The sequence below is a fragment of the Anomaloglossus baeobatrachus genome (assembly GCF_048569485.1).
Source record: "Anomaloglossus baeobatrachus isolate aAnoBae1 chromosome 5 unlocalized genomic scaffold, aAnoBae1.hap1 SUPER_5_unloc_9, whole genome shotgun sequence".
NCBI lineage: Eukaryota > Metazoa > Chordata > Amphibia > Anura > Aromobatidae > Anomaloglossus > Anomaloglossus baeobatrachus.
In genome coordinates, this window is record NW_027441813.1 from 302,141 (window position 1) to 327,237 (window position 25,097).

Sequence of the window (25,097 nt, forward strand, 5' to 3'; positions counted from 1 at the left end):
CCAACGACATCGCTTTAGTGATGTCGTAGCGTGGAAAGCGGCCTTTAGAGTGACTCGTGACACAGGAAACCCTCACAGAATTCCACAATCATCTCAGTAGCATTTGGCCTGAGTTATCTTTTGTTATACACTCAGACCTAACACAGCTTAACTTCTTGGATACAATGATCTGTAAATGTGCTACTGGCGTGCTATCTACTGATCTTTACATCAAACAGACTGATAGGAACAATTTCTTACATTTTTCTTGTTGCCATCCTACTGCCACCAAATGTGCTATACCCAAATCCCAGTACATGAGGGTCAACAGGATTGTCTCTGACCCGGTTACTAAACAACAGAGACTGAAAGAGATGCAAGTCCGTTTCACGACTCGTGAATGCCCCAATCATATTCTTGACCATGGTGATCAGTCTGAAAGGAGATCTGGTATTACTGACCCGGGTAAACGTATACCACTGGTACAGACATACCACCCTTATGCCTATAAGTTACACAAAATTATACGGAAACATTGGAAGGTTTTGGAAGAGCGTTATCCTAACATTCCAGAATTTCGGAATCCTTTTCTCCCTTGTTTCAGATGTCCTAGTAATCTACAAAATAAATTGGTACGAGCAGACATAGGTTCGGGCTCACCAGGAAAGATTCAAAGCCATCTCCTAACACCTAGGTCAGGAACATGTCCTTGTTTGGGCTGCTTACAATGCAGCAATGTGCTAGAGGGTGATAAAGTATATCATCCACATGGCTACCCTATTAAGGGTGACTTTACGTGCAAGTGATCATTTGTGGTTTATGCCATCAAATGTCCCTGTACTTTATTATATATTGGGGAAACCCCACAACAGGTTAGGGACAGGATTTCGCAGCATAAGTCTACCATCCGCTGGGAAAAATGATCTCTGCCTTTGCCATTCCATTTTCATCAAAAGGCCCATAGATTCTCACAGTTGCGTTACCAAGTTATTGAACAAATCCCAAAACACAGAAGAGGTGGTAGTAGGGTCTCTCTTTTGAAGAACAGAGAGGCCTTTTGGATTTTTACATTCCAAACCTTAGAACCCCGGGGTCTTAGAGTTCGATATTAGTGGTTTCTGCTGAATTAATATGTGTCTAACTCTCCTTTTCCTTCTCCTACAGCACCGGTCATAACGTGCTTTGGACGATGCTCTCACATTCTCACAGGATCGGTACCACTCTTGCACTGTTTCTTTCTCTCTCCCATTTTTTTACCATAATTTATTATTTTTCTCTCCCCCATACCTCTTTTCTTATTTTTATTTTTTTATTATTTTTTATTTTATATTTTTCTTATTTTCCCCTTATTATTCCTCCCCCCCCTCTTTTTTTCCCCTTCATTTTCTTACAGATTCTTCTAACAGGCTTCTTTAGTTTCTAGGTCTCCTTTTCTTTCCTTTCTCACAGATCAGATCACGCTCATATCAGCCTATTATTTCAGGCATGCGCACTTGTGCTCTCCATGTTATCAGACATTGCCATCCATTGCCAACCACAACAGTACCGCCAACCGCATCACAGGATGTGACGTCACACCAGTATTGCTGGTTTACATACAGGAGCAAGAGCGGGATCCGCGTCATTTCCGGTCCCGCAGCACCTATCACAGCTCACTTGGAGGTTTAAAAAGCCCGCCCTATCACAGCTCAGTCACGCCATTCACCACAGCGACACCGCTATCCGCTGGCGTGCAGTATTCACTTTCTCCACCTGGTCAGATGTTTTCCCTCCAGTGACTCCTGATTATTCATGGTTGGCTTATACTTTTTTTTTGAACCATAAATTTTATTGTTTTTTGTTTTTTTTTTTAAACTCGTTTTATTGAAGGTTAAGTAAATCATTACAGTAAAGGATAATTCAGCAATTTGTACAGTAAAGATACATGTAAATTGGTTAATAGTCAGAGTAATAAAGCATCAACAATCAAGTCAACATCTATTACTTTCAGGATGGCCTTAATACAGTAAACATTTCAAAGGTGTCAGCTCGCGAGTCATATCCATCCTGGGGCCAAAAGCCCATATTGACAAGGAATGTACAACCCAGGTTTCAGGGACCTCGTCATATCACTGATACGGGGTTTCATGGATTACATGTTTCTCCTTTCCCATCACTGGAGCAATATCGATTATTACTACGACAATAATGACTGTAGGTTATCGGTCAGGGAACCAGGTGATCCTCCGGTCAAGAGCGATCCCAACCATCTACCCCATATTTTGTCAAATTTATGTAAAGAACCTCTCGTCTTATATACAAATTGTTCTAACGGAATTATAGCATTTACCAATGCAATCCAAGAGGCTCTAGTTGGGGAATGAGTGCTCATCCAATTTAGTATAATGCCCTTCCGGGCCAAAAACAGGACCTTTTTTATTAATAGATTCTCATCTTGGGACCAGGAATGTACATCTACCACCCCGAATAAACACAGGATTGGGCTCATAGCAACCGCTTTTTGAAGTATGGTGGAAAGAGTCGTTACAACCTCGCTCCAATAGGAGAGAATGACCCGGCAGTCCCATATCATGTGCCAGAAATCAGCACCGTCTCTCCCGCATCTCGGACAACCCACCCCCACCAAATTATTCATCTTTTTCAGTCTCTGTGGAGTGATATAACTCTGGTGTATTATATATAATTGAATCAGTCTATTATTAATTGCGGGAGAAACCAACGTGTGGGATTCGACAATGTCATCCCACACTACATCATCAATTTCAGAGATCCTGGCACTCCACCTCTCCCGGACAGAAAGAGGACTGTTCATGGCTTTGGCCCGAATAAGTGAGGAGTATAGTTTGGAAATAAGACCGCCAGGGCCCTGTGATCTAATAATTCCAATGACTGGAAAGGAAGAGAATCTAACCCCACGACCAGAGAACTGAGCCCGAAAGGCGTGCCTGATCTGGAGATACTGAAACCCATGGGATTCCGGCAGATCGAATTCCGTACGCAGTTGTGCAAAGGAGCGGAGTTCACCATCCCGGACAATTGAACCCAGGGAGATTATTCCGCGATTCCTCCATTCACCAAACCCCGGCAACCCACAAAAGTGTGGAAGGTCCAGGTTATCCCATAAGGGGGTCTCAATTGAAATCCGAATATGGCTTTAGCCTCTTTCCAGATCCTGGCCCCTAGTTTGTGTATCGGGAGGACACGGCCCTCAGGGGCTTTCTTGTGATCTGTCAACAGTGGCCATAGGAGATCCACACCCGTGAACTCTGCCAAGAGTCCCTCCGGAGAACCCCTTACCCCAGGAAGTGTCCATTGACCCAGATATTTCAATTGTCCGGCCAGGTAATATATATAAAGATCAGGAAGGGCCATACCCCCCATGTCTTTGGGTCTCTGTAATTTGGCCAATTGGACCTTCGATCTGGAGGCGCCCCAGACAAAGGTGATCATTAAGGATTCCAGGGACCGAAAGAAAGAGCGGGGAATCTGTACAAATACATGCTGGGTAATATAAAGACACTGTGGTTGCACTATCATTTTAAGGAGGTTAATCCTTCCCGCCACTGAGAGCGGAAGCTGGCTCCAGCTATTAAATTTCTCCCCGAGGTGTGATAACAGGGGGGCAATATTTCTTGCTATCATCTCCGAAGGGCTTCCCGCCAGTATAATCCCAAGGTATTTAAAATGATCCACTACTGGAACCCTACATATGTGGGTGTTCGCCATTACCTCTCTGTCCCGAGACAGAAAGAGGAGGTATGACTTTGACCAGTTTATCGACAGACCCGAGAACTCCCCGAATCGATCAATTAGTTCCACGGCTCTAGGAATGGAGGAATCCGGATCAGATGCAAACAGTAACAAGTCATCTGCATACAGAGACAAACGTTCATCTCCCTTACAGTGCCTCACTCCTCGGTAAATTGGGTCCGCCCGAATGCGCACCGCCAGCGGCTCCATGGCCAGGGCGAACAGGAGAGGGGATAGGGGACATCCCTGTCTGGTTCCCCTCCCCAAAGGAAAAGTTTCCGCCACCCCGCCACCCACTTGAATGTTAGCAGATGGAGCTTTATATATAATCTCAATCCATCTAATGAATTCGTTGCCGAAACCAAATGCCCGCAGCACCTCCAGCAGGTATGGCCACTCTATAGAGTCAAAGGCCTTGGCCGCATCCAGTGAGACCAAAGCCCAATCCTCCTCTAACTTGGTGCCCATCTGTAAGACTACCTGCGTCCTCCTCAGGTTATCCGAGGTACTCCTACCCGGAATGAATCCAGACTGATCCTCATGTATTATGGAGGAGATCACTTTGTTGAGTCTAGTTGCTAGTATTTTAGTATGAATTTTATAGTCAGAGTTCAACAAAGAGATCGGTCTGTACGAGCCACAATCCAATGGGTCCTTATCTGCTTTCAATAGTAGAACGATGGTTGCCTCATAGAAAGAGTCAGGCAACGGTCCCCTGCGGAACGAAGCCTCAACCGTCTCCAGCAGGGCTGGAACCAGCTCCCCCTGATATTTGTTAAATATTTCAATCGGGAGTCCGTCTGGCCCGGACGCCCTACCCCTATTAAGGGCCCCCATCGCCTCCACCATCTCCTCCATACTAATTGGCTCATCCAAGGCCGATCTCTGGGCCGAAGTTAATCTGGGAAACTACAGATCCCGTAAATAATCAGCGATCTCCTCCCTTGACACGGTCAGCCTGGATTCATATAGGTTCCTGTAGAAGTCCAAGAACACCTCCAGAATACCATTGACGGAAGTGACTGATTCGCCGCTAGGGTCTCTAATCTTAAGGACCGCAGGTGAACTATTGGATTGGTGCACCAAGAACGCTAGTAAACTACTAGATTGGTTCCCTTGCTCAAAATATCTCTGGTTCGTGAAGAAGACATGTCTCTTAGCCTTATCTTGCAAGTACAAAAGATATTTCCTCCCAGCCTGTAGCCACTGAGATCTGTTTTCCTCAGAAGGGTCCGAGGTGAATCTATGTTCGAACGCTCTATTTTGAGTGGCCAATTCCTCCTCCTCTCTGGCCGCCTGTTTCTTGAGATAGGAGATAGAGGAGTGACAGCATCCCCTCAAATACGCCTTAAGTGCATCCCAATAGGCCGAGAGATTCTCTTCCACGGAGTTCGTCTCAGTGTATGCCCTGAGCTGATCAGGAATCCTATCATTGGTTCCAAAGAGTGAAAGCCACCAAGGGTTAATCTTCCGTGACAGTTTACGAGACTTACATCCTTCCCATTTAATGCCTACAAATACCGGGGAGTGATCTGATACTGATCTGGGCAAGTGACATACTGATTGTATATGGGCACAGACTCTTTCGTTTCCACAGATGTAATCAATTCGAGATAAAGAATTTTTGCCGGGAGTATAACATGTATATTCTCTCAGTACTGGGTTATAAAACCGCCACATGTCACACCATCCTACCTCCTGTAGGAATGCACTCAGTCTAGTTTGTATCGTAGGAGAGATCGGGACCTGTCGGGTGTTGAATCTACCCAGTCCTGGGTTATTAATCAAATTAAAGTCCCCCATGCAGAGCACCAAAGCTTGTGGGAATTGTGAGGCAAACTTAGCCGCCTCATACAGAATCGAGATTCCCATCGCAGGGGGGATGTATATGGCTAGGATCACTATCATTACCCCATCGATATGAGCCTGGATGAACACATACCTCCCATCATTATCCTTTATAATCTTACCCTGGTCCCACCGCAGTGTTTTGTGGATTAGTACTGATACTCCTCTAGAATTCTGAGGAATGAACAGAATGAGCTGACCATTGATCCCAAGGCTTCTGAAGCACTCTAGTGGTCTCCAACAATAAATGGGTCTCTTGTAAACATACAATCTGAGCTTTGGATCTTTTGATATGTGCGAATACTGCTGCCCTTTTCCTGGATGTACCCAGTCCCCTGACATTCCATGTCATCAAGCTTAAAGCCATTGAAAGATACCACTTGCTAAATTGAATGGAAAATGCCAAAAACTTAACCTACACTTGCACCTAGAACTTGGGTGAACGTACCCTTAAATACAAACAATCGGCTGCACTCACTCAGCCGATAAGAACTGGTCCAGTAGTGCGACCAGGAGAGATTGTCCCTAGCAACGACTAGGGTGAACCAACGTGGCTAGATGTTGTACTTGGTACGGGGGTGTCCTCAAACAAGGACTTAAGCTTCTCCTGCAGTCCAATAATTTGAATTACCCTGCAACATAGCCTTTAATCATGCATAAATAAAGGAGACCAAGAATAGAGGGGTATAGAAATAAGGGAGAGAAGAAGGGAGAAGAAGAAAAGAAGTGAAAGAGAAAGAGGGCAAGGGAAGGAGAGAAAGAGAGAGGAAAAAAAAAGGAAGGGGGGGAGGGGAAAGGGAGAATATAGAAATGTGAAAAGGAAAAGAGGTAGCGGAGAGCAAACATGGGAGGAAACTGTGGGGGAGAGAGGAGGAGGGAGGAAGGGTGAAGGGAGAAACTGGAGAGAGGAGCAAGAGGGAGACTTAAAGAGTAGAAGGAGGATAAGGGGACAAGGGGGGGAGGGGGGATGAGGGATTAAGCAAAAAGAGGGGATGGGGAGAGAAGAAATGGAAGTGTGAATAAATGAGAGGAATAGTTGCAGGTAACCTTAGATTATAAGATACTATGATGCATGGTAGCCTTAAAAACTCAATACATCTCTAAAAAACAAAATTCAGCATTATGAACTTAAGTGCGTTGCCAAATGTTGCGAACCTAAAATAAAGTCCCATTTTGGATCAAAAGATACAGGATGGCACGAGTTCGCTTGAAAGTGTTCTTGGTGCCGCAACAGCGGTCTGGCCCAAGTCCCGCCTGATTTCACCTCGGTCCGGTCCCACCAGCGACGCACCTGCGACCGAGTAATCTGGAGCTCAAACTGGACTTAGCAATGATCGCAGTGACTGCAGGCCACGTTACATCCAAAGACGCAACCTCCAGTCACCCAGACCCGAGGGGGCCGACCAGGAAACCGGCTCAATGGAAAGCCAATAATGATCGCACCCAGTAGCTCACAGGCTTCCGGAGGGCCGCAAGCGCATCAGCGCATCCTGATAAGATCATCAGCTTCTCAGCAAACTGGAACCAGGAGATCAGGGAGCAGACGCAACAGCGATCCCGGGCCCCGCTCCACTCACATGACAGAAGAGGAGAAGAAAACAAAAATATTTCGCGCCTTCAAAGACAAGGGACGCCGAATACCTGCGTAGGAGGATAAAAAAGCGATCGCAACAGCGATTTCAGACACGACGTCCCAGGAATTAGAATCGCATTACCGACCTCACTCCGAAGAAGAAGAAATAAGTGGGTCAAAACCGCGACGCCAGCACAACAACGACCCTCCGGACATCGCCCATAACTGTAACGCATCAGCGCTTCCTCTTCAATGTGTTGATCCAATCATCCGCCTCCGCAGGAGAGGTAAAGAAAAGGGAGGGCTCTTGATGAACCACTCTGAGACGAGCTGGGAAGATCATGGAGTAGGCAATTTGGTGTTCTCTAAGGCATTTTTTCACTTGGATGAAAGATGCCCTTGTTTTCTGAAGGGACGCAGAGAAGTCGGGGAAGATCAATATGGAAGCGTTGTTGTGTAAGATCGGGCCCTTGCGTCTCGCCGCACCAAGGATCGCGTCTCTATCCCTGCTGCTCAACAGTCGGGCCAGGAGGGGTCTGGGCTGTGCTCCTGGGGGAGGAGGTCTAGCCAGCACCCGGTGGGCTCTTTCTATGGCGAAGGCCGCTGACAGCGTCGCATCAGGGAAAGTTTCGGAGAGCCATGTTTCCATGAACTTACATGGGTCGCTCCCTTCTGATCTCTCCGGCATCCCTAGGATTCTTAAATTGTTGTGACGCAGGCGTTTTTCCAGATCATCAGCCCTCTGCGCCCAGTTGTTTGCCGCGCTATCCAAAGAGGATAATCTGCCCGGCGTTGCTCTTGCGTCGTCCTCCAGCGTGGAGATCTGCTGCTCCGTCTCCTTTACCCGCTCTCTCAGATTTTGCAGATCCAGCCTGAGGAGACCCACATCGATCTTAACCTCCTCAATTTTACCCGTCAGCGACACTTTTGAATCCTGGATCGCTGCAAGTAATTGCGTAGTGACTTGCTGTAAGGTCAGCTCCTGCGATTCCTTGGATCCGGCTGCCATGTCCTCCTCCTCCTCCACCTCACTGGCTTCCTGCTCTGCCTGTTTGCCGGCGCCATCTTGCTGGGAGTCTCGGGCAAATTTCTTCAGCTTCTCAGCCGCCGCAGCACTGCGACCTCTACTCATATTGCCGGTCAGAATGATCACCACACCAAAGGTAATCCGGAGGTGTATTTAGGCACCAATTTCAGCAGGATTAATAGGGTATATCAGCATTGGACTGCGGAGCTGCTCTCAAATGCGACCGCTCATACTGCCTGCTGGCCACGCCCCCAAAATTTTATTGATTTTTAACAAAAATTGAACATACATGTTATGAGTTATTTTGTCCAGTCGGTTATCCTTAATAGTAAAGATTATCCATTCCCAGTAATTCGTTGCTAACAATCGATCTGTCAACATATAATATCAAACCCCAATGATTATACCGCCACTTCAGCACCAGATGGACGTGAGCAACAGCGTTCCCCTTCTCCTATTCTCACCTGGAATAGGAGTAATCTAGCCACTTCCCCCATGTTACTTCGAACTTGAACCCTCTATTATTTTTAATTGCTATCATCCGCTCCATGCTACAATTGTGTTGCATCTTGGCCCTTATTTCTTGAGCAGTCGGAACATGTGGTGTTTTCCATTTACTCGCAATGCACACTCTTTCCACTGTCAGAAATTGTACGGTTATTATTACATCATTGTAATCCATATCTTCCAGGCCTATAGACAGCAGAGCTTTTTCGTGCCCAGCTCCATATTATATCCCAGTATTGAACTTAAGCACTGTTGTGTTTCTGTCCAAACTGGTTGTATCATCCCACACTCCCACCAGATGTGAAGCAATGAACCCGGCTGGTTGTTACACCTCCAACATTTATCTGAGCTCCGAGGATATATTTTCTTTAGCCTTACTGGCGTGTAATACCACCTATATAGGAGTTTCATTGATATCTCTAAATGGTTGATACAATGGGACATTGTTTTGTGTATTTGAAACGAATACTCCCATTGTTCTTCCAGGAATTGAGTTTGCAAATCTTTTTCCCATTTCTTCACATATGGTAAGGAGTGCGGGTTTAGTGTGTCATTCAGGGCTTCATACGCCCTTGATATCCCCCCCTTTGTGTCTTTGTTAACCTCAAAGAAATTTTCATATGATGATACCAACTCCTGTTGTTTTGTTTTCACATTTGACAATAAGTGTCTAATTTGGAGGTATTTGTAAAAGTCCCTCTTATTTACCCCAAATGTGCTAACAATGTCACCAAACGGTCTAAGCTCCAAGTTACTCATGATGTCTCCTACCTTGGTTATCCCTTTTGAAATCCACTCCCCCAGATTCATATTTTGGATCATTTTACCAATAATGGTTATCGGGAGCTTATGTGTTCTTGTGGGAGTAGTCTCTGCCCCACCTTCTGTGATAACCAAATGTTTGCTCCCGCTCATATTGTGGGGTAACCTGGTGATTGCTCTTTTTTGGCTAAACGGAGATACCACATATATGAGGCCATAGAGGAATGTCCCACCAGTGGTGCTTCCAATTTTATCCAGGCTTTTGGGGAGTTCCCATCCCACCAGTATCTCAGTTGATCTAGCATAGTAGCTCGGTAGTATGCACGTACACACGGGCATCCTAGCCCCCCTGACCTTATTGACATGAACAGGAATTTTGCTGATACTCTCGCTTTTTGTCGATTCCATATGAAACTCATTAGAGCTGACTGGAGCTTATTGAGGGTGTGCAGGGGTATTTGAATAGGTAGGTTGCGAAAGTAATATAGGATTTGGGGTAATAACATCATTTTTACTACTGATATCCGGCCTAACCAGAATAACATTGCCTTGGGGTATGCTTGTATTTCCTTATTTATATTTTGCAATAGATTTGCATAGTTTATTTTTCCCAGGTTTTTGATCGGATAAGTTAATTGAATCCCTAGGTATGGGATTTTGTCTGCCTTCCAAGTCAGTGGATACTATTCCATTAGTTTCTGTTTTGTGGCCTGTGAGCTACCCATATCAAGGATTAAGCATTTACTCAGATTAATTTTATAGTAGCTAACTTGCCCAAATTGAGTAATTATTCTAAATATATGAGGTAGGGAGACCTCAGGGTTCGTGACACATAGTATGACGTCATCTGCAAATAGGCCTATCTTGCTCTCCAAGGCTCCCACACTGATCCCGGAGATGTCTCTCTCCTTCCTTATGGCCTGTGTAAATGGTTCCATCAATAGAACGAATATCAGGGGGGAGAGAGGGAACCCCTGCCTCATTCCATTTGTTATATTAAATCCTGAGGACAAATACCCATTTGAATATACCTGGGCCGAGGGCTTAGAGTATAGTGCCATGATGGATGATAGGATCGATCCCTCAAAACCAAAGCCTTGAAGCGTCCTTTCCATGAATCCCCAGTGGATTCTGTCAAACGCCTTCTCCGCGTCCAAAGATAACCTCCACCTCAGCGATCAGGTCAATAAGGCGTTGGGTTCCGTCACTGGTCTGTCTTTTTTTGACAAATCTAACTTGGTCCCAGTGAATTAGCTCAGGGAGGATGTGCAGGAGCCTTAGAGACAATGCTTTAGCATATAATTTGACGTACGTATTTAATAACGAGATTGGCCGAAAATTTGCTGGAGTGTCTGGGTCCTTTCCAGGTTTGGGCAGGGTAATAATATGAGCATTCAGCATATCTACAGGAAAGGAGCTGTTCTTGGTGGCCTCATTGAACACTTACCAAGTATGGTGAGACTGAGTTTTTATAGTAGTCATTTGGAATGCCATCTGGTCCCGGGACCTTGTGTAATTTCAGGGTATCTATAGCTCTATGAATTTCCAATGTTGTGCGTGCCTGGGATAGCGTTTCCTTCTGTGTAATTGATAGTTTTAGTAGATTTACTGATTCTAAGAATGTCATTATTTCTGCGTCATTTGGTTGGTGGGTCCGTTTGTCTCCTTTTGAGTTGTATAGGGTTTCGTAATATTTAGTGAATTCGTTTGCAATTTGCTGAGGGTCCATTATTTTTTCCTTGTTGGGGCCAGTTAAGTATGGGATACGGGATTTTGCTGCACGTACTTTCACCTGTTTAGCCAACAATTCTCCCGATTTATTTCCTTGCCAATAATACTTCATTTTGAGTTTTTTGAGGGCATGCTCGTATGTGTGTAGATTAAGCTCATGTAGCTGTTTATGTAGATCTGAGATCTCTGCTGCTCTAGTGGGTGAGTAGGATTGTTTATGCAATCTATGTAAATTCCCCAGCTTAGTTTGGATATCAGTTACTGCCATTTGCGTAGTTTTTTTGTAATGTGAGGCCTGTTTTATAAAATGCCCTCTCATGACCACCTTGAGTGCACACCATAGGGTTGTGTCCGATACTTCTCTATGGTCATTTTGTGCAAAATAATCTTGGATGGTTTGCTGCGTTTGTGGTGCGTAAGTAGGGTGGTTCAAGAAATAAGTATTGAGCCACCATATTGGAGATTTATCTATTTCATGCTTCTCCTCTATTTCCAGCGTGATGGGAGCGTGGTCACTCCAAGTGATATTTCCTATTTTTGCGGCTAACACTCATGGAATTACTGTTTTATCAACTAGAAAGAAATCAATTCTTGTGTAGCTATTGTGAGGGTGTGAAAGAAACGTGTAATCTCTTGTGGATGGGTTCTTTAGTATGCAAACGTCATATAATTCATGTGTGTGAAACAGTTTGTAAGTGGGCTAGGGTTAAGTTTTTTTTTATCTAGATGTGGAATCCATGTTTGGCCACAGTGCTACATTGAAATCCCCTACTATTAGAGGGCCCTTTTTAACTTTGTTGGCTTTTACTATTGTTTTCCTAATGTGTGTATATTGTCCTTTATTAGGGGCATATACGGTTACCAGCGTGTATGGGATATTAATTAAACATTGTAATATAATATATCGTCCATGAGGATCTATAATTTGGTTTGTTTGAGAAAAAGCAACCGAATCCCTTATTGCAATTGCCACCCCTCCTTTCTTCCGATCAGCTGGTGCCAGTAGCACATGCGGGAATCTTTTATGTTTTAATCTACTCGTATCTCCACTGTTTAAGTGAGTCTCCTGTACACACAATATGTCTGCATTGTTCTTCAATGCTTCTTTCCATAATGTTGACCTCTTGTATGGGGAATTTAGACCTTTGGCGTTAATAGATATGAATTTAATCCCATCTAAATGTTTTGTCTTGTTTGCTAAATGTTTCTGCTGTGTATATTTTGTCCCTTTTCTCTTATGGGAACTGATGGGGCACACTGTTACACTCTCTGAATTTCATACTCATCTACATTACTGATGCCCACGTCCATCGTATGACCACGTCGCTTCATACCCCCCTCTTTCTTTCCCGCAATTCCGACTGGAAGTTTCTTCAGCTATAAATAAAAAAAAAACAAACACAAGTAAAGGCCGCTTTACATGCTACGACATCACTAATGCAATATCGTTGGGGTCACGCAATTTGTGACGCACATCCGGCCGCATTAGCGATGTTGTTGCGTGTGACATCTATGAGCAATCTTGAATCGTCGCAAAAACGTTCAAAATCGCTCATCGGTGACATGGGGGTCCCTTCTTAAATATCGCTGCTGCAGCGTGTACGATGTAGTTCGTCGCTCCTGCGGCAGCACACATCGCTCCGTGTGACGCCGCAGGAACGAAGAACCTCACCTTACCTGCCGCCGCCCGCAATCCGGAAGGAAGGAGGTGGGTGCGATGTTACGTCCCGCTCATCTCCGCCCCTCCGCTTTGATTAGGCGGCCGCTTAGTGACGCCGCATGGACCGCCCCCTTAGAAAGGAGGCGGTTCGCCGGTCACAGCGACGTCGCAGGGCAGGTAAGTAGTGTGACGGGTCCGGGCGATGTTGTGCGCCATGGGCAGCGATTTGCCCGTGTCGCACAACCGATGGGGCCAGGTACCCACGCTACCACGGTACCGATATCGCAGCATGTAAAGTGGCCTTAACTGTTGCACAAATAACCTTGCTCTCAAGAGCAAAAACATAGGGTGCCCTTATGGGCTTTCCATATCGTGTATCAGGAGCCAAACTTAGGCCTATCAAACAAAATTTGGCCTGGGCTCTGACATATTCCCCAGGAGTAGACCAGGAAAAAGAAAAATGCCTGTTCAAAAGAGAAACAGAAAAATAAAACAAAGAGAATAAAAAAAGAAAAAATTTAGGAAAAAATTCAGGTAAATTCTCAGTGTAGAGAAAAGAAAAAAAAAAGGAGAAAAAACAGAAAACCAAGATCTCCAAGAAATCCAGGAAAAGGGTCCATGTCCAAGTCCCGATATTGTATGGGGTCCATGCCATAAGTGACCCCCGGCTTCTTCTTCTTCCCAAAGAGGAGCCTTACTCTTCTCAGTCTGTTTATCCAAATGGCAAATCCCAAAGAACTCTTCTGTAAAGGATCAATTAGCAGAGTTCAATTCCGGTTTTTCAATCTCTGTTCCTGGCGGCTTAAACACTTTCTCTACATGCAGAATTCATGCTTTGGACCAATCCTCCGCGATTTGTCGTGGTAGTGGGTTTCTTTCCAGGCCTTCCCTGGCTGTAGAGGGTAGAGCCCACTTCTTGCAGAGTCGTAAGGCTTGTTCCGGGCTGCTTGCCACATGCTTGTGCCCATCTTTTATTTATTATGAGCTTTACTGGGAAACCCTATTTGTATGGGATGTTGTGTTCCCTTAGTATCCCTGTGCATGATGAAAATGCCTTTTTGCGTGTTAAAGTGAATGCCGATAAGTCTACATATATGGATATATCTTTAAAACGATCAGGCAGAGATGGCGGTTTTCGAGCTGCCTCCATCACTTTTTCTTTGATGTGGAAGAAATGTATTCTAACTATTACATCTCTGGGTATTGAGGCTGGGAGATGCTTAGGCTTAGGAAGCCTGTGGGCTCTGTCCAGAACCAGATCAATCTGCGTAGAGTCCGGCATCAGGCATGAGAAATAATCAGTGAGAAATTCTTTGAGAGTATCTATTTTAACCGTCTCTGGAATACCTCTCAGTCTGACGTTGTGGCGGCGTGATCTGTACTCCATATCCGCTATTTTGAGCTTTAGTGCGTCTACCTCTTCATCTATAGACACAACTGAATCCACCACCTCATTGTGCGCCGTTGTTAGCTCCGCCATCTTATCTTCTATGTGAGACGTGCGTTCTCCTATGGCATTAATGTCCCTTTGCATAGATCTAAGCATACTTTGCATATCTTTTTTAAATGTGGACATTATTTCAGACATAAGCTGTCTCATAGTATGCTCATTGAGTGGCTCTGAAGCTGTAACATTTGTATTGCGATGCCTGTACTCTGTAGTGCTGCTGGTATCTTTCAGGCCTCTTCCAGGAGAGGAAGCCTGGGACTGGATTACCGGGTCCTCCCCCTGGTCCCTCTCCTCCTGGCCCGTGTGCTTATACTTTTTAACATAATGTATTTACCATTGTGCCTCTTTCTCATCACATATCCCTCACCTGCTGTGCACAGTATTTCACAGCTGATTATCTGTTTTCTTTGTGTCCAGCACGTCTGACAGTGTATACATGAGGAAGGTCATATAGACCGAAACATCAATGATATTGATATTATACAATATACCAATTAAAGGAATCATCTTTCTTTCACTACAATATTGAGTGCCGGAGTCTTCTTTCTATATGAATACAGAGTTGGACCCTTTCTGAGCCCCAATCATAACCCCAGGAGTGCCATACACCTATATATTTGAAATCACTGGGAAGGGCACAGACATCACTGGGGGGGAGGCACAGACATCACTGGGGGGGGAGGCACAGACATCACTGGAGGGGAGGCACAGACATCACTAGGGGGGAGGCACAGACATCACTGTGTCGAGCACAGACATCACAGAGTGGAGCACAGACATCACAGAGTGGAGCACAGACATCACAGAGTGGAGCAGGCACAGACATCACTAGGGGGGGGAGGCACAGACATCACTGGGGGGGAGGCACAGACATCACTGGGGGGGAGGCACAGACATCACTGGGGGGGCACATACATCACTGGGGGGGGGCACAGACATCACTGTGTCGAGCACAGACATCACTGTGTCGAGCACATACATCACTGTGTGGAGCACAGACATCACTGGGGGGAGGCACAGACATCACTGGGGGGGGAGGCACAGACATCACTGGGGGGGAGGCACAGACATCACTAGGGGGGAGGCACAGACATCACTGGGGGGAGGTACAGACATCACTGGGGAGAGGCACAGACATCACTGGGGGGAGGCACAGACATCAATGGGGGGGAGGCACAGACATCACTGGAAGGGAGGCACTGACATCACTGGGGGGAGGCACTGACATCACTGGGGGGAGGCACAGACATCACTGGGGGGAGGCACAGACATCACTGGGCGGAGCACAGTCATCACTGAAGGGAGGCACAGACATCCCGGGAGGGGGGGCACAGACATCACTGGGGGGCTGCACAAAGCACTTGCAGAGCCCTGACATCAATGGGGGGGCACACAAACCTGGGGGGGATACTCAGCATTGGGGGGCACAGAGCACTGAGGGTTGCACGCAACTCTGAGGGGGCGTGGTACACAGAACTAGAGGGGCAGGCCACAAAGCACTGGACAGGGCACACAGCAGCAGAGGGTGGGCGATGGACACACAGCAGCGCCGGACTCACAGCACCAAAGAGCAGGCAGCGGAGAGTGGGCACACATCCGGAGGGCAGAGGGTGGGCACAGACCGCTGGAAGTTATGAAGTGGGATGGAATCGCATACCACTAAACCCGCCCACATAGTTAGTCGTGAGCAATCTGGCACTGACAACGGGAGAACCCACTTGTATGTATGCGCATGTGGGGATTTAAAGGGCCAGTGGCCTGCAAGACTGCAGTGGCGGCTTGAACACTGCTGCCCCCCCGCAATCTGCCCGGGGGTCGCAGAAAGTCATGGCGAGACGCATACTTCCCGCGGGCCTGATGTTCCCCACCCCTGAGGTAAACACTGCCTACTTTTCAGATTAAATATATAAAATTCATAGTGTATGGCTTCAGGATGTGATTCATAGATTAAGAAGAACAAAGCTACTTGTAATGTGTATCCAATCGACCTGTATAAGCAGAGACCCTGATTCCAGTGATGTGTCACTTACTTGGCTGCTTGCTGAAGTTTTGATAAAAATCAGTTTTAGCTGCTTAAGATCTACCAGTTCTCGAAATGCTCGTGTATAACCCCACCCACACCACTGATTGGCAGCTGTGTACAATGGGCTTTGACAGAAAGCTGCCAATCAGGGGTGGGGTGGGGTCATACAGAGCTTATGGAGAAAGAGAATACATGGCAGCAGGTTTACTAGTTCTCTAGTGATAATTCCCTAGCGGTAATATAGTGTTTTATCAAAACTACAGAAAGCAGCCCAGTAAGTGACACATCATTGGAATCAGAGTCCCTGTCTTTATATTATTCTGACGTTTAATTATGACTTAAACACTTAGTGACAGAACCCCATTAATTCCGAAAACCCCAGCATAGGTATCATACATGTTACTTGCTCTTCACTGACTGAGTTAAGCCAAGTATGTGAGACTTTTCAAAGTTTGTATGACAATTTTTTTGGCATAAATCTTTGATGAATTGGGACCGGAGTGTCTTAATAACTTCCACATATCTAGGTGTCACGGGTGACAAACAGTCATGTGGTTTCTTGCCATCAATGGTCACAGTGTCCGTACAGAATGCATTCCTGCTGGATTAATCTGTCTCCCTTTTGGACCCAGCAGGAGCTCGACTTCCACCCACCTGTTGATTATCAGTATTCCCTTGGTGTTTAAATTTCCATTCCTTCCTTTGGATTGTGCTGGTGATATTTTCAGTTCCTTCGAACCGAGGTTGCAAGCAGGTGGCTTGTTCTCCTCTGTGGTGTTGTTGCTGAAAGCTCTGCTGAATTCCTTCCTGACACATTAATGATAAGTAGATCATGCATTTCCTCATGTCCCGTCCCCCTTGTCTTCTATAGTTGTTTAGTGGCGTTGATAAAGAGCGCATCCCATCTGTTCCCTATTTAGGGCCCAACATTAGGGATACCTAGGGTCGGAACCTATTTCGGGTGATGAGGAACCCCAGGGACCAGCAGTAGGTTTAGTCAGGGGTCATCATCTTCCTAGACACAGGGTTTCCTTTCCACTCCCTTCTTCCGTGCGCTTGGTACTTCCCTGTACCTAGCGTGACACTAAAGCCCGCTACACACGCTTCAATATATCTTACAATCCGTCGTTGGGGTCAAGTTGTAAGTGACGCACATCCGGCATAGTTTGTGAGGTGTCTGCGTGTGACATCTACGTGCGATCAAGATTGAACGCAAAACCGTTGATCGCAAACACATCGTATCTTTGTCTAGAATTGAGCGTTTTGTTGCACGAACCTAGTCAATTGTAACGTGTGACATCCCTCATACGATTTTGGTGTCTGAGGCTATGTGCGCAGGTGTGCGCTCTGCACCGCAGCTTAAAAAAGGTCCGCTTCAGAGAGCAGCTGAAAAGCTGCGTTCTGAAGCGCCTCACAATGTCTGTCATTCACTAATCTCGGTCAGTCGGTCACTATCTCTGTCCCTCACTCTCTGTCCATGTCAGTCTATCCCCCTCTCTCATATACTCACCGATCCCCGATCCCCGGCGCTGCACGGCGCTCACACTGCTCCGGCGGCTTTTACTGTTTTGAAAAAGCCGGCCGCCCATTAAACAATCTCGTATTCCCTGCTTTCCCCGCCCACCGGCGCCTATGATTGGTTACAGTGAGACACGGCCCCACGCTGAGTGACAGGTATCACACTGCACCCAATCACAGCAGCCGGTGGGCGTGTCTACACTGTGTAGTGTAATAAATAGTTAAATAATTAAAAAAAACGGCGTGCGGTCCCCCCCAATTTTAAAACCAGCCAGATAAAGCCAGACGGCTGAAGGCTGGTATTCTCAGGATGGGGAGCTCCACGTTATGGGGAGCCCCCCAGACTAACAATATCAGCCAACAGCCGCCCAGAATTGCCGCATACATTATATGCAACAGTTCTGGGACTGTACCCGGCTCTTCCCGATTTGCCCTGGTGCGTTGGCAAATCGGGGTAATAAAGGAGTTAATGGCAGCCCATAGCTGCCAATAAGTCCTAGATTAATCATGTCAGGCGTCTCCCCGAGAAACATTCCATGATTAATCTGTAAATTACAGTAAATAAACACACACACCCGAAAAAATCCTTTATTAGAAATAAAAAACACAAACATATACCCTGGTTAACCACTTTAATCAGCCCAAAAAAGCCCTCCATGTCCGGCGGAATCCAGGATGGTCCAGCGTCGCTTCCAGCGCTGCTGCATGGAGGTGACCGGAGCTGCAGCAGACACAGCCGCTCCTGTCACCTCCACACAGCAACTGAAGACAGCCGCGCGATCAGCTGAGCTGTCACTGAGGTTACCCGCTGTCACTGGATACAGCGGTGGCTGCGGGTAACCTCAGTGACAGCTCAGCTGATCGCGATACTCACCTCAGTTGCTGCGTGGAGGTGAGAGGAGCGGCGGTGAGTAGCGCGATCAGCTGAGCTGTCACTGAGGTTACCCGCGGCCACCGCTGTATCCAGTGACAGCGGGTAACCTCAGTGACAGCTCAGCTGATGGCGCGGCTGTCTTCAGTTGCTGTGTGGAGGTGACAGGAGCGGCGGTGTGTGCTGCAGCTCCGGTCACCTCCATGCAGCAGCGCTGGATGCGACGCTGGAGCATCCTGGATTCCGCCGGACATGGAGGGCTTTTTTGGGCTGATTAAAGTGGTTAACCAGGGTATATGTTTGTGTTTTTTATTTCTAATAAAGGATTTTTTCGGGTGTGTGTATTTATTTACTGTAATTTACAGATTAATCATGGAGGGTGTCTCATAGACGCCTGACATGATTAATCTAGGACTTATTGGCAGCTATGGGCTGCCAATAACTCCTTATTACCCCGATTTGCCAACGCACCAGGGCAAATCGGGAAGAGCCGGGTACAGTCCCAGAACTGTCGCATATAATGTATGCGGCAATTCTGGGCGGCTGTTGGCTGATATTGTTAGGCTGGGGGGCTCCCCATAACGTGGAGCTCCCCATCCTGAGAATACCAGCCTTCAGCCGTATGGCTTTATCTGGCTGGTTTTAAAATTGGGGGGGGACCGCACGCCGTTTTTTTAAATTATTTAATTATTTATTTCACTACACAGTATAGACACGCCCACCGGCTGCTGTGATTGGGTGCAGTGTGACACCTGTCACTCAGCGTGGGGGCGTGTCTCACTGTAACCAATCATTGGCGCCGGTGGGCGGGGAAAGCAGGGAATACGAGATTGTTTAACGGGCGGCCGGCTTTTTCAAAACAGTAAAAGCCGCCGGAGCAGTGTGAATGCCGTGCAGCGCCGGTGATCGGGGATCGGTGAGTATATGAGAGAGGGCTGCTCAATTCAGTTACTCAGGAGTTTAGCGGTCACCGGTGAGTCCTTCACAGGTGACCGCTAATCAGGACGCGACACAGACAGAGCCACAGCATGACCATGAAGTCGGGTGAAGTTCACCCGAGTTCATTATGATCGTGCGGCTCTGTCTGTGTCTGCTGTCATCTGCCATTCAGCTCTGCTACATTGGTGTCTGTGTCTGCTGTCAGCGGCCATGTAGCAGAGCTGAATGGCAGATGACATAGTAAAAACGCATCCCTACACATTACACACGCTTGGCAAGTCAATAAATAAAAAAAAAAAAAGGGTGCCCAATGCATACGTCACAGAACACATGATCTAAAGGATCGCACACAAAATTGATCAATTTAACATAGACTACTAACGCACGTGTGACAGCAAATGAACGACCTACGTGCAATCTCATAAGATCCCGTATGCAACCTGGGCATGTCACATCGCAAATGCGATTGTACAACTAATTGCAACATGTAGAGCAGGCTTATGATTCAGTGTGATTCAATTCTCCCCCCACTATTTTTGTGTCAAATGTCTACAGCTCTGCCTCAACTCCAGAGGTTCTGAGGCAAAATCATCACATCTAAACAACAGAAAGCCAGGCATGAAGAATATATATTTACAAGTATTTATTAACAAAACAACAAGTTTTGAAATGCAATTATATACAATGTGATATACTTCAATACTCACTCTTCAAAATTCACTGCTCCTCACTCCCATAATCGCGTCTACCTCTGAGCACTGAAGCCGGCATCGAGGGGTGGGTAGAATTGTGTGTGGAGAGCAGTGAATATTCATCCTCTTTAATAGCATGCACACATGATCACCCAGCCGCCAACTTAATGCTGCAGCTGGGTGATCACGCGTGTCTGCTATTAGAGAATGAATATTCACTACTCCCCAAGTCCATAATCCCAGGTATGGGGAGCAGTGAATATTTCGGGAGCTGATGTATGCGTGTAACTGCAGGTGCATGACAGTGACGTCATGCGATGCGCCGCTTCCACACTGAATTCACTTGCCGTCAAAGACGAGACCGCACACTGGGGGAGCAGAGGGATGATGAGTATAATCATTTTTTTTTAGGTCTGCAGCGTGATGAGGGATATATATACCAGGATGACGGCAGAAGCAGACACATCATTGGTGCAACCTGCATTCCAAGAAGTAAGGGGGCTCATTTTAACCTGTAAATACCAAGATGGGGAACATATATACGAGGATAAAAGATATATTCCAGAATGGGCCCAGGATGGGGATCATATACACCAGGATGATCCCAGCATGAAGGCCATATATACCATGATGATTGCCATATATACCAGGATGAGAGCCATATATACCAGGATAGGGATCATACTGTATATACCAGGATGAGCCCAGGATGCGAGCCATATACACCAGGATAGGACAAATATAGGGAACATATTTACCAGGAAGAACGACATATACACCAGAATGATCGACATATATAACTCAAAGGGGCCCAGGATGGGGGACACTAATACAGAATTGGGGGATATTGCCCCCATAACAGTGTTAGCAGCACATTTTCCCCCATAAGTGCGTAATGACTACATTTTTTACTACAATATTTTTCCCTATTTTCCTCCACTAAAACCTAGGTGCGGCTTATGGTCATAATAATACAGTAAGTTTAAAAAGAAAGAAAATGGTGCTTTCCCTGACCAATTCTTAGTGGAGCAATTGATTTTTGGATAAAACCCATTGAATCACGGTACATCATGATGATTTCTCCTATGTGACTCATCTCACAACAGGACCTGATTATTGATAAAAATATCTGCAAAATTCTGAATACAAAAATGGCTCCTCTACTGTGTGGGTTTTCTCATAGTCGACAAGAATTGATTTACCAGTTAAACATTTCAATTATTCACAACATGAAAAAGGTTTATTTCCTGTGCAGCCTCTTCACATGTTTAACAAGATCTGATTTCTGAGAAAAACATTTCCCACATTCAGAACATAAAAATGGTTTATCTCCTGTGTGAACCTTTTCATGGTCAAAAAGAGATGATTTCCTAGTAAAACATTTCCCACATTCTGTACATGAAAATGGCTTCTCCCCTGTGTGAGATCTTTGATGCTCAACAAGGTATGATTTCCAATTAAAACATTTACCACATTCTGAACATGAAAATGGTTTCTCCCCTGTGTGATTTTTCTGATGCCTAACAAGTTCTGATTTCTGAATAAAACATTTCCCACACTCTGAACATGAAAATGGCTTCTCCCCTGTGTGATATTTTTGATGATAAATAAGGTTTGATTTTCGAGCAAAACATTTCTCACATTCTGGGAATGAAAACGGTTTCTCCCTTGTAGGACCGGTTTCATGTTCCATATCACTTCTGTAACTTTTATTTTGCTGACAATTCTGTGATAAATCAGAATTTTGGACTTGTTTGAAAAGATCAGATGATAGAGATTTCCTAGGAAGGACTGGAGGTATATCTGGGACAGCAGCATGCTCTTCATATGTATTATGTGTGATACTGTCATCATCTGTTATAAATTCTGAAGATATTAGATTTCCATCTGAACCCCCAATACAGTCATCTGCTAAAAATAAACAGTTATTATTTTTAATGATATTATCTTGAAAGTACATTTATTTTTTTAAACCATAACATCAGAAATTAAAATGAGGAAAAAAATGTATTCTGAATCTGTTTTCCAATTTCAACATCTAAGAGTTACATCTTCGTTAATTCGGCTCTCCCATTCCTAGCACCAGTTCTAGAATGTGCTACAGTAAATAATCTGATTGATTATCACAATGTGACCAGGATAATCAGGGACAGGGGGCTCCTATACTGTCCCTCACGCTAGGAGACCTTAAGCTATTCCTAACCTCTGGATTACCACTGGAGATGGCGGTGTCCCATGCCTTACTACTCCCCTGACCAGATCAAATCTGTTATATCCCTGGGGAAGGAAGGGGCAGGAATATGATGGAAACATAGATTAAGACAGATGGGACACATTGCAAACTCACAGAAACAAACAGAGAGAGACTAAGGAGAAAAGCAAGAGCAGGAAGGCAGCAACAAAAAGACAAAAAGGGTTAACACCACAACAGCTGACAGCAATAATACACAACAACCACCAGTATGTCTGGAGAATAACTCTTGCTAGCCTGCCCAAGCCTGTGGTTCGACGTAAAAGCAGGTAGCTGGGTCTTGGGGGCTGTGCAGATAACCATTAGGGCTCCAATTCATCAAGACCAGAGATAGACACTGAAAAATGATGTCAGGGACTAGAGTAAGATTTCTGGCATAGCGAATGCCACAGTTTGTTATGAATTAAAGAAGCCGTGGCATCACACCCTTCTTCTGGTCATGCTCTGCCTATTTTGGCAAAGCTGGTTCAAACTGGTGTGAACACACACAGACGCCAGCCTGTCGCCTTTTCAGCTTTAGACTTCTGTAATTAAGAGCTCTTTGGTCACATGACATGTTGTCAAAAAGGTCCTTAAGCAGTCCTAAAATCGGCATATAAACACTGGGGCCCTTAGGAGAATGGGGGCCCTATGAAATAGTCCAGTTTGCCCTCCCTTTCCTCTAATGCCAGTCCTGCATGCCAGCCTGTCTTTTGTTCAGTTCTTTTAGACTCCTGCAATTAAGAGACCTTTGGTTACATCATGTCACATGACTCTGAAATCATCAAAGGTCCTTAAACAATCAACCATAGAATACAACTGATGGGATCACTAAGAGAGTGGGGTTCCAGTGAAATTGCGCAATTTGACTCCTCCCAACGTTGGCCCTGACTGTAACTAGGGCTTATTTTTGGAGTAGGGCTTATATTTCAAGCATTCTCCAAAAATCCCATGAAATCGTGCTAGGTCTTATTTTCGGTGTAGGTCGTATTTTCAGGGAAACAGGGTATTCATGAACCCTCTGCAGGTCTTTTAGCTGCCTTCATAACAACATAGAGAAGGCACTAGAAGCAAACAGCAGAAGAAGCAGAAGCAAAGAAAATACAGCTGAAAAAACCCAGAGCAGAAAGTCTAAAAATGTAAACACAAAATTAGTGCAGAAAGTACATGAGTAGATATCTCTTACTGGATAGAGCTGGAGGAAACACATCCTGAGGAACATCGGGGTCTTCTTGTTTACAGTCCTGTGGGAGGAGAGGACGGGGACATCTCTCTGGTGTTGTCCTCTTACTGGATAGAACTGGAGGAGACACATACAGGGACTGAATTTATTCCTTACATACAGATAATTATAGGCCGTGTGTATTTAGTCCTGTCTATTACCTGGTGATGTGAGGGGCTGGGGAACCTCCATCATGACGTTCTTGTACAGATCTTTGTGTCCTTCTAAATACTCCCACTCCTCCATGGAGAAATAGACGGTGACGTCCTGACACCTTATAGGAACCTGACACATACAATGATACCGTCTCCCCCGATCCCTTCATAGCGTTACTGTATAATGTCCCAGCATTCCCAGCAGTGTCACCTCTCCAGTCAGCAGCTCAATCATCTTGTAGGTGAGTTCTAGGATCTTCTGGTCATTGATGTCCTTATGTATCGGGGGGTGAGGTGGAGGCCCCATGATTGGGCTTGGGGGTCTTCCCCATCCCTCAGACACAGGGGCCTGACAGCGCTCACTAGAGGTCTTCTTCACTACTGTGTAATCCTGGTTATGGAGAGACACAGTAATAAATCTCACTCCAGACATTTCCAGAGTCCTCACCTCTCCAGTTCTGTCCATCTGTTATTCCCATAGATAAGAATGATGTAATGTGACGTCATCAGAATCTCTCACCTCTCCAGTAAGCCGGAAGAGGATCTCTAGGGTGAGGTGTAATATCCTCTCCGCCATCTTGTCCCTGTCCATATCTATCCTTCACGGGGCAATCAGGAGAATTCTCTTCTATAGAAGATCTCCACTGAGAGGATCCGATATTATAAGGCCCTGAATGGGAAGGAGATGAGCCAATATGTAAAATTAATGGAGATAAGGGAGGTGAGATATCATTTGAGTAGGAAAAAAAATTCAACATGAAATGTGCTATGTAAGTAGTAAAACCGACCGATAAAAGTAGCAAATGATCTTTATAATAAAACACAATCCTTCATATGGCAATGCGAGCGGAAAAATAAAAGCGTAATTGCTCCCGGAATAAGAGGAGGAAAATATAAAAGTGCAAAAATAAATAACTTCCCAGTTTCTTGATTAAGAACAGGGCAATGGAATTAGGATTCGATGTATTCTTGTCTCTAACGGAAGAAGAGGGGCCACACATGGTGTACGGATCTGTGCACTCGCTGACGCACAATTTACCACCCATTTCTTGTATGAAGGCAGTAAAATAGTGAATATTATCCCAATTACAAAATGTGCCCACATTATATTTCACTCCTAAACTAGAAAAATTATGTAAATAACAAAGTTTAGATATTCT

The 25,097-nt window shown here is 45.5% G+C and overlaps 2 protein-coding genes across 2 annotated transcripts in view; both read right to left on the reverse strand.

The window, feature by feature from the left end:
* The window catches only part of LOC142259335 (uncharacterized), a 119,017-nt gene that overhangs the window by 35,292 nt on the left and 58,628 nt on the right, over positions 1-25,097 (reverse strand). The window lies entirely within an intron of this gene.
* Positions 20,324-24,230, reverse strand: LOC142259347 (gastrula zinc finger protein XlCGF66.1-like). Its single transcript, XM_075331810.1, has 3 exons — positions 23,944-24,230; positions 23,747-23,860; positions 20,324-22,241 (listed from the first exon to the last, which is right to left on the reverse strand). Exons 1-3 carry the CDS (start codon positions 24,074-24,076, stop codon positions 21,571-21,573), a joined length of 918 nt encoding a protein of 305 aa, XP_075187925.1. The 5' UTR covers positions 24,077-24,230; the 3' UTR covers positions 20,324-21,570.